This window comes from Malaclemys terrapin, chromosome 2, assembly GCF_027887155.1.
Source record: "Malaclemys terrapin pileata isolate rMalTer1 chromosome 2, rMalTer1.hap1, whole genome shotgun sequence".
In the NCBI taxonomy this organism is placed as follows: Eukaryota; Metazoa; Chordata; order Testudines; family Emydidae; genus Malaclemys; species Malaclemys terrapin.
The window spans coordinates 92,759,939-92,776,671 of record NC_071506.1 but is presented as its reverse complement, the minus strand read 5'-3'; the positions used below and the strand labels follow the sequence as shown (position 1 = coordinate 92,776,671).

Genomic DNA, 16,733 nt, shown 5'->3' with positions numbered 1-16,733 from the left:
GTGAATGTCAGTTCTTTTGACACCTATGCTGCAGAACAAATTATTTAGATAATATGTTCTGAGATTCTCTCCTCTTCTCTTTGCCAGTGCTTGTGAACAGTCTCAAAGGGATGAGAAAGAGCACTGTGGTGCCATAAGTTATCTGCTGCATTCCAACCCCGTTGCACTGAAGAGAATAAACAAGTTATTACCTGGCAACTTGACAACTAACAAGTTGGGTCTCTACTGAATGATTTCCCTTAGAAACACTGTCTCCTGTTTAATAAACGCACACACACACACACACACACACACACCAGTCCTGTAAACCATGGAATATTTTTACAGGTCTTTGAAAATAACCGTCTCATTTATTTATATTCCAGAAATGATGGTATGTCAGTGTTGGGTGAAATGGCTTTCTATGAGTACAGAAATTGTATTTCTGTAAAGTACTTTGGGCCAGATCCCAAGTTGTGCAAACTTGCATTACTCTGTCAACTTCAACCAAGCAATGCCAATTTATACCAGATAAGGATCTGGCCCTTAGTCACTGATTCAAGTGTGCAAATATGGGAGGGCATGTGTTCAGGAACTTTCTTTAGTCATGCTGATGATCAGGGTAGTAATATTTTTTTCCATATGGCTCCATTCCATTTTTAACCTTATTAACTCTACATACTGTTCTTAAGTATTGATGGAGCAATTTAAGTACAGCAAAATGAGTAAAGAACAAATTTGAAAAGCTCCCTGCTTTATTTGTCACAGGCTTAAAACACCAGAAACAGGAAACAGTACAACCTGTGTACAACCACTGTGTAAACTGACTGGGTTCTCCATACTATTGTTGTTTTATTGTTCCATTAATAGTGATCCAGGCAGTCTCTGCCTGTTAGTTTTGAGCCTGTCTGGGCAGTCCAGAGTACCAGAAGATATGATGCCTCAGGGAGGCACAAGGCATTCTTTAGGGAGGTGTGGCCTGCTCTCCACCATTTCACCTAATTCACTCTGCAGGCTCCTGCAGGGGAGGAGAGGCAATGGACTGCATTTAGAGACTTCAAAGTAGTCAACACCAGGAAGGGCACACTGCTGGATATGGTTTGTACACACACAGTGGAGGAAACTACAGTAAAAGCCTATTGGTTGGAGCCACCTAAACTGATTCAGTATTTTAGCTACCTCTGTGTCTATGATACCAAACTGTGGACACTACAATCTCCCCACGCCTTTTGGGATGATATGCTCACCAAGAGTACTCCTACAAACCTTGACTGAGCAAAGCACTTAAGCATGTGCTCAGCTGGGGCCTCAGGAACACTGGGACTCTGACTGCACCAGAATCTTGCACTAGGTGTGAAAATATTAGGGAAGCTCCGTGGTTCCCCTTTCTACTCCACAATCTTGAGTTTTTAATACTGTCACGGCCTACTCAATTTCACTTCAGTCTCCAGGGGGAAGTGAGAAATCCTAATACAACTCAGCTTCTAGTGTGATTTCACAATTTCCAAATCAGTTTTTCTCCCTCTCTTATCTAGTTTCAGTTTTGCCATGGAATGTAAAATGCAACTATGCTAACAGCTGCAGGTATAACAAAAGGACAGCATGCAAATACTACTCAATTAAATATGCTAATTCTCATCAAGAATGTTATAAAATGCCTCTGAGGATATAAACAATAAACAAGGTTTGTTTGTTTGTTGTTACTACTGTACTTTGGGTGTAAATGAACAAAACACCAAGGACATACCTAATAATGTCAGTACACAAGCAAGTATTGCTATAAGTGCACCAGTGCTAAGTCCTGCAGGCAAGATGTATGCTTCTGCATTGCATGTTTGGGCTATGCCATCGGCATCACAGTCACACACTCTGATAGTGAGGGTATTGGTGCTACTAAGTGAAGGCGAGCCACTGTCCACAATGAATATTGGCAAGTAGAAAACAGACTGTTCCTGTCTCCGGAATCCATTTCTCCTGGTTAGCACAGACGCGGTGTTGTCTAGAAGAAGAAAAAGACAAGTGTAAGACACTCAGAATTTCTAGAGCAGTGGTTCCCAAACTGGGGTTCGTGAACCCCTGGGGGTTCACGAAATGTTACAGGGGGTTCTTGGGAAAACATTCCCTAATGACGGACAGAGCTGTCCCTAGGGACCCCGGAGAGCACAGGGCCAGCAGCCTGGAGCCCCTGGACTTCCAAGAGCTAAGCAGATCAAAGCATGCATAGCTATCACACTGAGGAGATTTAAACTTCAAGACTCCTTATAAGAAATGGAAAGGGCGGTGGATATCTTTTGCTGTTTTTAAAATTAAATAGGCAGCTAGTCTTGTTTTTAAAATTATGATGAACAAATTTAAGCTTTGTTGTAACGTGCGTTGTTTGCCTGGACTACTCAAGACCTGAATGCTTATGTAGGAGGAACTCTTTGAGTTGGCTTCTTAAATACCTTCCTGCTGTTTCAAATCTGATACTCCTTGATGAAACATAGGAGCCTGGTCTTATAACAGGCTTATTCAAAGTGATACAAGCTACGGAAGTGAGATCTTGGAAGAGTGTTGCCGTTTTCATAATGTAATAAAAATAGTGTAATTATAAATAATAATTAATAATAAATAGTATGTAATAAGCATGTCATAGAAACAAATTTTATATTTCCAAGATCACTGCTTTTATAATTTATACTCAGTTAAAGAAGAAAATCCCTGGAAATATTCATTTTTAGGAGGGGGTTCACGACATTTGACATTTTAGTGAAAGGGGTTCACAAGTTGTTAAAGTTTGGGAACCACTGTTCTAGAGGAATAGTCCACAAGTAAAAATGCATTTTTTTTTTCTGTCTGATGGACTTTAAGTTTTATATTATTTTATTAACTTTATACTTCCTGGCCATCCCCCATAAAGTGCTACAATGATATGATTTGCTTGAGATTCTAGTTCTAGCTCATGGAAAAACCATTAAGGACTGTATTTACCAGTAAGGCTTATGCTGGAATTGTGGAGGCCTATAAATTTTAGTCACACTTGCAGTGCCACATTCATGAAGCAAAATCCCAGAAGGGGTGGGGCACAGTAAATGAGATGAAAAAGTTTGCACTTCACTTGTTACTTTAAGTAGCTATACAGTATATCAACACACATTTCACTTCTAATTTTACAGGCTCTGTTTCCCCACCCTAAATGTGCATTGATATTAATGGAAGTTAGATTCACACAGGAAGAGGAGAAGAGGAGAATAAGCCTCAGAAATCCACATTGTCACAGCTTGGGTCACTGTGTATGACTACCAAAAAAAAAAAAAAAAGTATGGCAACCGCACACACAAACACGTATTTGTGTGTGCAAATGCACAATTAGGTAATAGCACATCTAATTATTTGTCTGCATGCACAAAGACCCATTAGTGTACACAAATAATGCAAGAATCTGCACATATAATGGGAGTCTGCACTTGTTTCAGGCTTACCCAGTGTACAGGAGTTTAAAATTGACCTGGAAATGACAATTAGTTTATATATTCAAGGTCACAAGTGAGCTCCTCAAAATGGTGTGTCTAGTGGCTTAAAGACATATGCAATGGAACCAATCACTTCAAAATCCATAATCACATCTCAAATATCTTTCATAAGAAAATAAAAAGCTATATAGCCTCTAGTGACAATCAAATAGTAGAATAGCTGAGATTTAATTAACAGCTCACAAGCACCCAAAGATAGGTTTTGAAAACTTTATTAAGCTGCTCAAATAGATATGGCGGTCACAACTGATTTGTAATGTTTAGTACTAAGTTTTAAAAGATCTTTAGGTCATGATATAGAAAATCACTTCAGCATATGCTTACTTGACTTCACTATTATTGTTCATATAAGTAAAGTTAAGCACATTGGAAAAACAAACTGTGGACAGCTGAATAATGTTCTTTATCAACAGACTGATTTTTTGTATTGTGGTCCAGGAAAGACACTTCATTTCATTTTATATTTAGTTTGTATTCTTATTTTTATTCGGGACAAAAGGAATCGAAGTGTGGATACAGTTTGAAAAATAGTCCATAAAAATAGTGCCTTTTCACTCAACTTATGTTTAATCATTTATTTTATTAACAAGAGCAAGTTTTTTTACTCCATTTTACATTGCAGAGCAAATAGAGGAGTGCAGCAGTGAGATGGGGTTCTATTTTATTCTATTTGCTTCAACCATTAGCTAAGCAGACTGACAATGTCCAGCTGCCACACATATACAGCAACTAATGAGAACGCCAATTAGGAGTGTGTTCTCATCTCTTTTCACCAGTGGGAATGTGATGCCAATGATGGTCCTTTGTGTAGATCTTCAGGGAAATACAGTCCTAGAAAGTACGTGTAAATATTGTAGGTAGCCTAAAAAATGAGCACTCAGCCTTCACCTCCAAAAACATCATTCAGTTGCTGAAAAGGTGGAAGTTTTTTTCCAAAGGAATTCTCATTTTCCCATGTCTTTGGGGCTCATTTCTTTATGCCCTGAGTTATATTAATAAAACATGAGGCCCAGGACATTTTTCAGTCACTGCCCCCAAAGTAAAATCTAATTTGGATAAAGACCTATAAATACAGGAAAAAAAAGTGAAAAAAGGCATTTGGGGAAAAAAAAAAGATTTGAAGCCCTGCTGTTTAGCTCAAGGCTCAACATGATTTAAATAACAGTTTCTTCCTCTTGACAGATAATCTCTAGATAAAAGTTATTTTACGGGGCTGATTGCTCTTTAATTAATGTCCTCACTGGCAGGGAAGTTCGCCTAAATGATGATCACCATGTTTCTGAAAAAAGGGCGGTGGTCACCTAAGGCACCTAAGTCAGTGCTCACCTAAGGCACCCAACCACATTTGTATTTTTACCTTTGTTGTCTTGCAGAGTAAAGTTGTGGTTATTTGCTGCTTCTGCTGTCAAACTGAAGTAGAACTGGTGACCGCTGGGTGGGTCATCTTTATCAACAGCACTGATTTTCTGGATTACCTGAAACAAGAGAGTTAGTTTGAAGTTATATTGGGTTTTACATTTTATATAATACAAAGAAGTATATACACACATGCCCTATACATACAGTGCTCATGGTCAAGTGATAAATTGCATTTGTCATGCACCTTCAGCCACCTGACTTCCGTTCTGCCCCCTAACACCTTGTTCTAACATTTCAACCTCGTAAGCAATTTTAGACACCATTAACTTTAGTCTCCCATCTCCCCACTGAACACGATGCAAGATAAATATTTTTCCTTTCCTTTCTCTACCCCAATCTGCACTGGCCCGAGGCACTATGTGGCCAATATTCATCCAGTGACAGGTTAAGATCTACTACATTACCACTCATTAAGGCTAGGAATAAGAGTTTTATAGTGTTGGAAAGGGGACACCTTATGTGTGAAAATAACAGTGGATATAATCTAGCACTAGAGAGAGAGAGACAAGCCTCTCACAATTATTTGTGGGTGCAATTAATGTCACATTGTGTCTGCAAACCACAGGTGTAAAAGTAAAGGCCAGATTTTAGAGTTAATTAAGGATGAATAAAACAGAATTGAGTATTAATTTAATCAACATATTCTGAAACATGACAAACCATACAAAATATAACAGACTAGACCAGGGGTCGGCAACCTTTGGCACGCGGCCCGCCAGGGTGCTTACCCTGGCGGGCTGGGCCAGTTTGTTTACCTGCTGTGTTCGCAGATTTGGCCAATCGCGGCTCCCAGTGGCCACAGTTCGCCGCTCCAAGCCAATGGGGGCAGTGGGAAACGGCAGACAGCACATCCCTCGGCCCCTGCCACTTCCCGCAGCCCACATTGGCCTGGAGCAGCGAACCGCGGCCAGTGGGAGCCGTGATCAGCCAAACCTGCAGACGCGGCAGATAAACAAACTGGCCTGGACCGCCAGGGTGCTTACCCTGGCGAGCTGCGTGCCAAAGGTTGCCGATCCCTGGACTAGACCACTGGTGGGCAACGTGCGGCTCATCAGGGTAATCTGATTGTGGGCCGCAAGACATTTTGCTGACGTTGACCATCTGCAGGCCCAGCCCCCAGCAGCTTCCAGTGGCCGTGGTTCGCCATTTCCAGCCAATGGGAGCTGCAGGAAGTGGCGGGCCACAGGGATGTGCTGGCCACCGCTTCCTGCAGTGCCCATTGGCTGGGAATGGCGAACACGGCCACTAGGAGCTGCAGGGGGGGTGTGGATGGTCAATGTCAGCAAAATGTCTTGCGGCCCGCAATCAGATTATCTTGATAGGCTGCATGCGACCCGCAGCCCACAGGTTGCCCACCATTGGACTAGATTCATGTCTTTGATGTTTATAAGTTATATATGGTCATGAGTATCTGGAATAATTGTTTAGAGCCAGGGACAGTGTGAGCAGATACTCATATGCAATTTGGTCAGTCCATCTGAATTCTCATGGCTTACAAGACCCCCGCTGGTCCAGTTCTAGGTTTCTTTTGAGCAAATGCGGCTAATCATGCTAATTCATGTTGTAATTTTAAATTTTGTTGTAATTTTGAAAAATGGACAGAACAGTGATGTCTTTCATGAAAGAGGTGGAAGGCTGAGACTCTGGGAGATAGCACAGAGGTGGAAATCCTCCATGCAGAGGGCCATTGCATCCAGGGCGGTGCATGGATGCTGTGAATTTCAGGAATAAAACTGCCTCCAGTTTCCTAGAAGGTGAGAGGTTGGAGCAATGTGAATGCTCTTGGGGTCTCTTTGAGTCTGATTTTCAGAGGTACCAAGGACAAACAACTCCTGTTGAAGTCAATATGTGCAAGGAGTGCTCGGAACCTCTGAAAGTCAGGCCTTGTGAGGGAAACCTTGTGCAAGTTCTAATACAAGAGAACCGTCACAGGGGATATTGTGGCCCTTGGACCCTTTTTTCCTAACTCAGCCAAACTTGTGCCACCCACATTTCAGTTTTAGGAGTGCTAGAGGATATAGGACTCAGTCATGTGAAGTGCTGAGCACTCTTACTTCGTAGTGGGAATTAAGGGTGCTCACCCCTGCACAGAATCAAGTTCACATAGCATCATTTTGCTTTGCAAGGACATCTGGAGTTTTACACGGCTTGTGCACATCTAATTTTTATTTCTGCAGCTCTTTCACTGTAGCCAGTATGGTAGAGTTTTTAGACTTTGTTTAATATTTGTTTATGCTGCGCAGTCCTTCCAAAGTGTCATTTGTATTGCAATACGCTGACTGTCTTTTATCTTAAAGCTGGCATCGTTTCAAAAGAAATTACTGCCTAACCAATGTGAATAAACATCTGGAAGTATTGATCTGCACCTGGCCAGGCTGAGCATTTTCACAGACAGTGGTCTCGTACTCCATGGCAAACTCGGGGGCATTGTCGTTGATGTCAAGGATAGTGATGGCCACATATCCTCTCCCAATCTGTGCTGGGTTCTCTGTGCAAAACAAACAAAGACATAAACAAACACATAAACAAAGACCCTTTACAAGTTTTTTTTTTTTTTTTGGCTCAATATGCCTTTCATTTGCATTTTTTCTTGTGCACAAACCTGTCAAAATCAATTAAAATACCCCTTAGAAACATAATGTAAAATAAACTCTAGGGTAGAAATCTTGGCCTTTTTTCAGACGATGGGAGTTTTGCCATTTACTTCAGTGGGACTGTATTTCACCGTAGGGGTCAAATTCAAATTCCAATGTATAAACCTCAGGAGCAAAAAGTCCCTGGGGTGAGGGGAATAAGGTGACATAAAAACCCTGCCACCTCCTGTGGGCTCACAGCCAGTCAGCATAGTACCATTCACCTAGGATGGGGCATGATTTGAATGGATATGGGACGCATTTATTCAGTTAATTCCCTTCAGTAATTTAGGGGAGGCCATGACAGAATTTATGGCTTCCCTGTAACTGTGTGAAGCATAAGAGAAGTACCATCTACACACTCAAGTCAATCTCCTTGCAATTCCGTTACTATTAAGAGTGAATCTAGCTCTAGGAATCTAGCACCTTTACTTGCAGACATGGTGTAATTCTTCTCAAACCTGAATTACATCCCCAAATTGAAGCAATCATGGATTTTAGCAATATGGACCTCTACTTTCTACTGGTGTACAGGACAATTGCTAATCTGTGGTGAAAGGGGTATTGCACAGTAAACTGATAATCACAGAGTTGAGAGGACATGTGTCTTAATGAATAAAACACCTGTCTGCAATGAGACAGGTCTAAATGACTGCACAAGGTGTTAGGTCTTTATTTATCAGATAAGACATGGAGATATACCTATCTCATAGAGCTGGAAGGGACCTTGAAAGGTCATCAAGTCCAGCCCCCTGCCTTCACTAGCAGTACCAAGTACTGATTTTTGCCCCAGATCTCTAAGTGGCCCCCTCAAGGACTGAATTCACAACTCTGGGTTTAGCTGGCCAATGCTCAAACCACTGAGCTACCCCTCTCGCCTATCTATCTATCTATCTATACCTTATTTACAACACAGTCCTCATCACATTATCTATAGTAAGATCAGGTATATAGGTCTAAATTTTCATATTTTTATTCAATGCCATCAAGCAATTATTATAATTGAACCTGTAGCTTGTGTTCCTTCTGTGTATAAAACCTTTAAATTGTAACTTACGACTCTCCATAGCCAAGACAGTGATGTTATGAACAGCATTCGTTTCTCTATCCAAAGACTTGGCAGTTGTAATGACTCCACTGTTGGCATCAATATTGAAATATCTCTCCAGGTCTGTGTTTCGGTCGATTGAGTACCTAGGTGAAAGATTAAAGAAAACTTTTGATTTATGTTCAACTATAGTTTGTTAAAATGTTTCACTAATTTCTCACTAGATAGAGAGAGCACTCATTTTTTCCCCCTTTTTGGACTCTTTTTGTCCAATATCGCTCAGGTTTCCTGGAAGAAGCAAAGCTGTATATGCAGCCTCTCGATGCTACAAAGTGAACTGTGCTGAGAGATGCTGGCTCTGTTCCCATACACAATGACTTCTTAAATGAGGTTACAGGTATTGCCTTCTCTTTTCTTACTTTCCTCCTTAAGGTAGCCATTCATTTATTCATGGAATAGCATATTCCTGAACCCAACCTAATGTGAATCACAATTGGAAGCTTGCCACAGGGCTGTATCAAATTCATGCAGCTCCCAGCAGAGCTGGCACTGAGAGGAACAGAACTTCTGTCAGTAGTGGAAGAGCTCCTGTCTTCTCTGTGCTACAAGGCTGGGGAAAAAATGCTTGGAGGAGTTCAGGGGATTACATGTTTGACTGCCAGCTCCTGGTGCTTTATTGTCATTAGACAAACACATTGAGTTTCTTGGCTTAACATATTGTTTGCTAGGAAGGGGGACACAGCTCAGCAACAAACAGAAAACAACACAGAGGAAAGGGAGAACCTGTTCACTGTTTACTTTTCCTGTGTGAAAATGGGAGATGGGATTATGCAGTTTTAGGTTTACTAACAATGACGCCTTGACATACCATTCTTATTTACTACTCAGCGTGAGATAAAGAATCATCATCTGGCCAGATGTTATAATTACTGCCGTAACAATGCAACTACTTCACTTTTGGTATACTACTGATCAAACCTTTTAAAAATGTGGAAGGTCAAATTACAGTAGCTATCTCAAAGAGATCACTTCCCAGATATAATGACCATATACCATTATGCATTTGTACTATATTGTACTATGCCAGTTTGTTCTGTGCTGTACTGCATTGCTTTCATCTGTCCCTTTAGACTGCAAGTTGTCTGGAGCAGAGACTTGTTATACACTTGGTGTTGCTTTACTGTATAATATTATGTACTGAGGGTGCTACGTCAACAGAAGCACTAATCAAAACTTTTTGGCTTTCATCATTTAGAACTTCCCCTCTCTCATCAGCAAACACTCCTTATTATTTTATTGTATTTCCTGTCTTTTCTATTTCAATTTTCCCTTTTCTCCATGCCAGAACTGCTGTGTACTTGGTCAGCAGTGCTCATCACTGTTTCATGGCTGGCATGTTATCCCTAGAGAGTATGCTGTACCTGTCATTTTTGCAATGCAGTCAGTCTTGCCAGCAGCAGTGATTCAGTCCCTTGCCAAACCCCAGGTTTTCCAGTTATTAACACTATCACTGAGCAACCTGATGAGCCAAAGATTTACTGTTTTAGAAACAATGGATTACATAAATTGCAACACATATGTGTAGAACAAGAAGAAAAATGAATGTTCTTTAAACATTCTGAAAAAGAGATTTCCCCTAACACTGACTTACAAGTACTGCATCCATACTCAAATTCTAAAAATCTATTTCAATGTGATTTAATCTTTTAATTCTTTAGTATCAGTTGTGTTTGAAAATTAGTTAGGCAGGTCCTTTGTCAAAGCTATTTCAAACCTCAATAATTCCCATTACCTTTTGAGATAACTCCTGCTTTTCTTACCACAGCCTCTGTTTTTCTTAGATGTCAAGGTTTAGAAGTGTCTAATCTTATAATCACACTATCCCATCCAAAATTTCAAGACATGTATGTTTCTAGGCAATTCAGTTCTTTAGTCAATATCAATTTTCCTTCTTGGAACATACATTGTTGAAATAATCATATATATATAATATCAATATATATATTGATCCATTTAGGAAGTTTATATATATGATTTATATATATAGATGGCTGTTTTATGCTCTTCCAATCCTGGTGAGTCTGATCCTTTATGTAAATTTTAGCAGACTCAGGACACTTTAATTTAGATCAGTGTTTTCTCATGGTGTGATTTCGGCACCCAGGGATTACGATGTCATTGGCACACCCTGGCTATTTCTGTATTGTTTTCTCCAATCACACCCCCTCTGTGGAGCTGAGCTAATAACTGATTTTTTGGTTCACTTGTAATTCTGAAAAACTGAAAAAAAAAAAAAAAAGTTTTGGGACAAATTTTCAGAAAATTGAAATATCAAATAATAAAATGTAATTTCCATTTTGAGCAGTATTTAAACATTTTTATTTCATTATTAAAATTAAAGGAAATTTCAAGAGGAAATCTCATTTTGAATAAAAAAATCAAAAAAAAGTTTTGTAAATGTTGAAACAAAATGTTTCAAAGAAAGGGTGGTGGGGTTTTTTTTACACAAACAATCTGGTGAAACTGAAATGAATAACCATTTTGATGTCACTGAATCTGCTTTTTTTTTGCAGAAAAAAGTTTTATCTGAAAAATTTTGGCTTGCTCTACCCTTGAGTCCTACGCAACCTTGAGATGCCTGGAGAGATCATCAAGATGCCAATTAAGCTAGTTTTATAGCTGCTTTGTGCTGCTGTAGTGGTGCAAATTGACAAAAGTGAGATCAAGAATTTGACCGTCACCTTTTTACAGGAAAAAAAGAGTACACTGAGGATAGATTGTGTATAGATGGAAGTTGGAATTAACACTAACCCTTGCAGTTCTACTAAAACCAAATTTTATAAACCAGATGCTAACAACACTGCCAGAAAACACTGCCATGGCAGAGAGAGCTTAGTGAAGATAAATTTCAGAAGTAAATCCATGCCAACTCATCCATCTAGTACTTGTTTGTACATGTATTTTGAATCTGTTGCTAATCTATATTGAGAAAGAGAGAACACATATATCACCTCTTCAAGTGAGATACATGCTTTATTTTTACATATTAGGGTTGCTGCATTGTAAATTACAGAGCCACAACATAGTGACAAAATCACCTTTAATAAGTGTAAATAAAAATTAGATAACAGAAAAGGTGAAATAATTAATTAGCACCATATAAGGTTTTCAGTGCGTATGCCAAATGAATAATATTAACAATAATAACACTTAACAACAACTTTCTCTTAAATAAATTGCCCTATTTTCCACGGACCTTGAATAGGTTAGAATTTCTGTGGGACAGAAATATTATATAAAACTTTTATTTATACTGTCTGTATCCTGTGGATATCATTCTGACATCTAGTATTAACACCTAGTACAGTACTTAGAAAACGAATTACAGTGATCTGGCTGTGTTTTAATTTATGTGATCATTTTCTGTCCCTCTCTCCCCACACAACCACAAACATAAAATTCACTCTTTCTATATGCGGCTCCTTGTCGTATGCTCATAATACTTGGGTCCCAAGCATGATATTATGGAGGAATGGCAGATTCTCCACCTAAACATGCACAGAGAAGGGAAATACCTGAAATAGATTTTTCATTCCCTCCTTCATACGAGGGAAATGTGATCACATCTTTTCCTGTGGTGATGGCAGATATTTGACCTCAGTGGGACCAGTCAAAGGCACACAGCCAACGTATCTGAGCCATCCTCTCTATCCTGTTTAGGACACCATTATACTTATTGAAACCCCCTGCTGAGTCTTCATTGCCCACATGCAACCAAATATGTTTCTTGACATTGTCCATTTCTATGATATATGGACAATTCACACTGTGGTGATGATATGGGGAAATAGTTGAAATTGTTTGTGGAACCTCAGGTCCAAGTTTCTGAACTACAATATTAAAATGTTTTTGTTTTTACTAAGGTATCAGAGGGGTAGCCGTGTTAGTCTGGATCTGTAAAAAGCAACAGAGGGTCCTGTGGCACCTTTATGACTAACAGAAGTATTGGAGCATAAGCTTTCTTGGGTGAATGCCCACTTCATCAGACGCAAGACATATCTTTCACACAAATAGTTATACAAATATAATTTGCTAAACAAATGAACCTCCAGTTTGTTCTTCTTGTGAATACAAATTCTACAACATACACATTATCAATGCATCCAGAAAATTCATCACTTCTTTTTTATACATAGTTTTCTCTGTAATAGGTTTGGCATAATTGATTTAATAGAGACATAAGCTATGGTTTGTGGATTCTTCCCAACCGCTGCTGAACTTGGATAATCAAGTGATTTTTTGTTTCAGAATCCTGAATATATATATATATATTAAAGAAATTTAAATAAATTGTTTGATCAAAGCTACTGCAACACTGGAGTCAAAATAAGCAAACTTTTCAAACAGCACATACATATGCCGCAAGGGAAGAAAATGAAATAATCCTTTCCGTTACAAATGAATAATCCTGCAATATAGTGGACAAAATGACATCAAAGGACAACATACATACATATGTACGTACGTATGTACATACATACATAAACAAAGCCTTATAATTACCTAACAGGGCTATTCGAGACATCGGGGTCATGGGCTGCAACTGTTCCAATTATGGTGCCAACCTTTGCTGCTTCAGACACTACCATGGAATACAAACGGGAGGTAAATACAGGGGGCTCATCCACATCCTCCACAATTATCTTCACTGTTGTCATATCGCTAAAGGGTCCCAGACTTTGAAAGCGAGAGTCAACATGCTTATTTGCTGCTTCTATCCTCAGTGTATAGCTTGTCTTAGCTTCGAAATCCAGCTCCTAGAAAGAGAAAGTTATTTTGAAATTTAATTACTAGTTAAAGAGATGGTGCAGCAAAACTCTTTCATTGACAAATGTCAGTATGTATATAAAGAACTTTGCCACTGGTATCCAGGCAGCATTTTTGACTGGCAGTTCATAGAAAACTACTGATTTTTACCATTTAGCTTGCCACTATTTGCAGTATCTCCTTCCATCTAATCCAAGATATTTTGATTAACTCCAAGGCTGCCAATTAAATGCTAAAGTTATTTTCCATCAGTGCATTAATTCTGTAGTTATAAAACAACATGCAACTGCCAAGGGAAAGAGCAAAAATTCAACAGGAGAAGCCAGTGCTGCTTAACCAAAATGGAGTAAGAGTACAAACCGAAAAACAAAACTTTACCATGTGGTTTTAATGAATCCTTGTTGTAGCATATAAAGGCAAATGAGATGTATTGTCTGAAGGGGATTTTCAAAAATGCCCAGCATTGGCCTACTCTGCTTCTACTGAAGCTGATGGCCAGTAATGATTATTTTTGAAAATCCCTCTCTAAGGATGAAATCCCCTTGGTTTCCCAGGGCCAGAATTTCACCCAATGTTTTTAATGTGTGTGAATCCTTCATTTTGTGTTATGAATATTTACCATCAATATAATATCACCTTATAATTTCCTTTTTACTGCACTGTCTAGGGCTATACGTTTGGCGGAGGGGTTACTCATTAGAAATTCTCATTTAAAAGACTACAACAGTTGGACAGAATTTTGAGACAGTGTTAGAAAGATACCGACCAATGAGATGGCCCAAATGCAGAAGCAGTTTGGATACAGTGCACCACAGCAAATCAACATCACACTATATTGTCTGCATCATAGCATATTGCATCTGGATGTAGCCCAAAGAACATTTGATCTAGACTATTTATCAAACAGTCTATGCAAAAGTTGCTTCGCTTGGTTTTGCCTCATCAATATCCACTATATAAATATATTTTTCACGGACAATTAATACCATATTAGAAGTCACACAGAAACACACAGCACTCAATATTCCAGACCCAATCATCTTTTCTAGAACACAAGGATATGATTTGGAGAGTAGTCCCCATGAAACTAAAGGACAAATTTGACTGATGATGATATGACATCCTGCTACAATAGAAGACCCTGGAATAAAGAAGTGAATTAATATCAGCGATATGCCCATACTCTACAATGTAATGTCTCTGGCTACCCTGAAGGTCTAAGCCTGATGGAGTCAGGATGCACTGAGTGCCTCGCTACCTAGCTACCTTCTACATTACAGAAGTATTCATTTATAGACAACAATGAAGAGACTGAAGCCTTGCTAAGTCTGCAGTTTGGTTAATCAGCTACACTTTCAAACTATGTTCACGAGACTATAAATACTTCCAGAAAATTGGTTTGATTGTACAGATACTGGAAAAAATTGTTAGCATCTGAAATGCCCTGCCACAATAACCTGCTGATATCTGCAAAACATTTTTATACACACTTGGAGGAACAGTGTTTATGGGAATTATTAGCCAAATCAGAACCAAATCTGCTAACCTGCATACACTGTGGGCCAATTATGCTGATATATATATATATATATATATATATATATATATATATATATATATATATCCAGAGTAAGTCCATCAAAATCAATGATGTTTACATTAATTTTACTGTACAACCTATAATAGTGTATACACCTGCATAAATAAGAGAAGAATTTGGCTCATTGTGTTCAAAAGGAGCTGATGGGCACCCTGGGAGGCTAATATGGGGGGGAAAGTAGTCAAGGACAGATGGCTCTATTTTAAAAAAAGCCTTATTGAGGGTGCAGGAACAGATCACCCCAATGTGGAGAAAGAATAGCAAATATGGCTTAACAGTGAAATCTTCTGTGATCTTAAAGGAAGCTTACAAGAAGTGGAAACTTTGGCAGATGACTAGGGAGGAGTATAAAAAATATTGCTCTAGCATGCAGGGATGTAATCAGGAAGGCCAAAGCACAAATGGAGTTGCAGCTAGCAAGGGATGTTAAGAGTAACAAGAAGGGTTTCTACAGATATGTTAGCAACAAGAAGAAGGTCAGGGAAAGTGTGGGACCCTTACTGAATGATGGGGGAAGCAACCTAGTGACATATGATGTGGAAAAAGCTGAAGTAGACAATGTTTTTTTTGCCTCTGTCTTCACAGACCAGGTCAGCTCCCAAACTGCTCCACTGGGCAGCACAGTATGGGGAGGAGGGGAGCAGCCCTCAGTGGTGAAAGAACAGGTTAAGGACTATTTAGAAAAGCTGAACATGCACAAGTCCAATCGGCCAGATGCAATGCAACCAATGGTGCTGAGGGAGTTGACTGATGTGATTGCAGAGCCATTGGGCATTATCTTTGAAAACTCATGGAGATCGGGAGAGGTCCCAGATGATTGGAAAAAGGCAAATATAGTGCCCATCTTTTAAAAGGGGAAGGAGAAGAATCCGGGGAACTACAGACCAGTCAGACTCACGTCTGACCCGGAAAAATCATGGAGCAGCTCCTCAAGAAATCCATTTTGAAGCACTTGGAGGTCAGGACAGTGATTAGGAACAATCAACATGGATTCTCCAGGGCAGGACATGCCTAACCAACCTGATTGCCTTCTATGATGAGATAACTGTCTCTGTGGATATGGAGAAAGCAGTGGACGTGATATATCTTGCCTTTAGCAAAGCTTTTGATACGGTCTCCTACAGTATTCTTGCCAGCAAGTTAAAGAAGTAAGGATTGGATGAGTGGACTATAAGGTGGATAGAAAGCTGGTTAGATCGTCGGGCTCAAAGGGTAGTGATCAATTGCTCAATGTCTAGTTGGCAGCCGGTATCAAGCGGAGTGCCCCAGGGGTTAGTTCTGAAGCTGGTTTTGTTCAACATCTTCATTAATGATCTGGATGATGGAATGTATTGCACCCTTAGCAAGTTCGCAGATGACACTAAGCTGGGGGGAGAGGTTGATAGGCTGGAAGGTAGGAATATGGTCCTGAGTGACCTAGACAAATTGGAGGATTGGGCCAAAATAAATCTGATGAGGTTCAACAAGAAGAAGTGCAGAGTCCTGCATTTAGGATGGAAGAATCCCATGCACTGCTACAGGCTGGGGAGCGACTGGCTAAACTGCAGTTCTGCAGAAAAGGGCCTGGGGATTACAGAGGACGAGAAGCTGGATATGAGTCAACAGTGTGCCCTTGTTGCCAAGAAGACTAACAGCATTGGGCTGCAGTAGCAGGAGCATTGCCAGCAGATTGAGGGAAGTTATTATTCCCCTCTATTTGGCACTGGTGAGGCCAC

The 16,733-nt window shown here is 39.7% G+C and overlaps 1 protein-coding gene across 1 annotated transcript in view; it reads right to left on the bottom strand.

The window, feature by feature from the left end:
- CDH7 (cadherin 7) overlaps positions 1–16,733 on the bottom strand; it is a 102,329-nt gene that overhangs the window by 8,311 nt on the left and 77,285 nt on the right. Inside the window, exons 7-11 of the mRNA XM_054020769.1 lie at positions 13,155–13,408; positions 8,601–8,737; positions 7,277–7,398; positions 4,849–4,966; positions 1,727–1,978 (exon numbers count right to left, since the gene is read on the bottom strand). Of these exons, the coding sequence (XP_053876744.1) occupies positions 1,727–1,978; positions 4,849–4,966; positions 7,277–7,398; positions 8,601–8,737; positions 13,155–13,408 (883 nt within the window). The remainder of the gene's footprint in view (positions 1–1,726; positions 1,979–4,848; positions 4,967–7,276; positions 7,399–8,600; positions 8,738–13,154; positions 13,409–16,733) is intronic.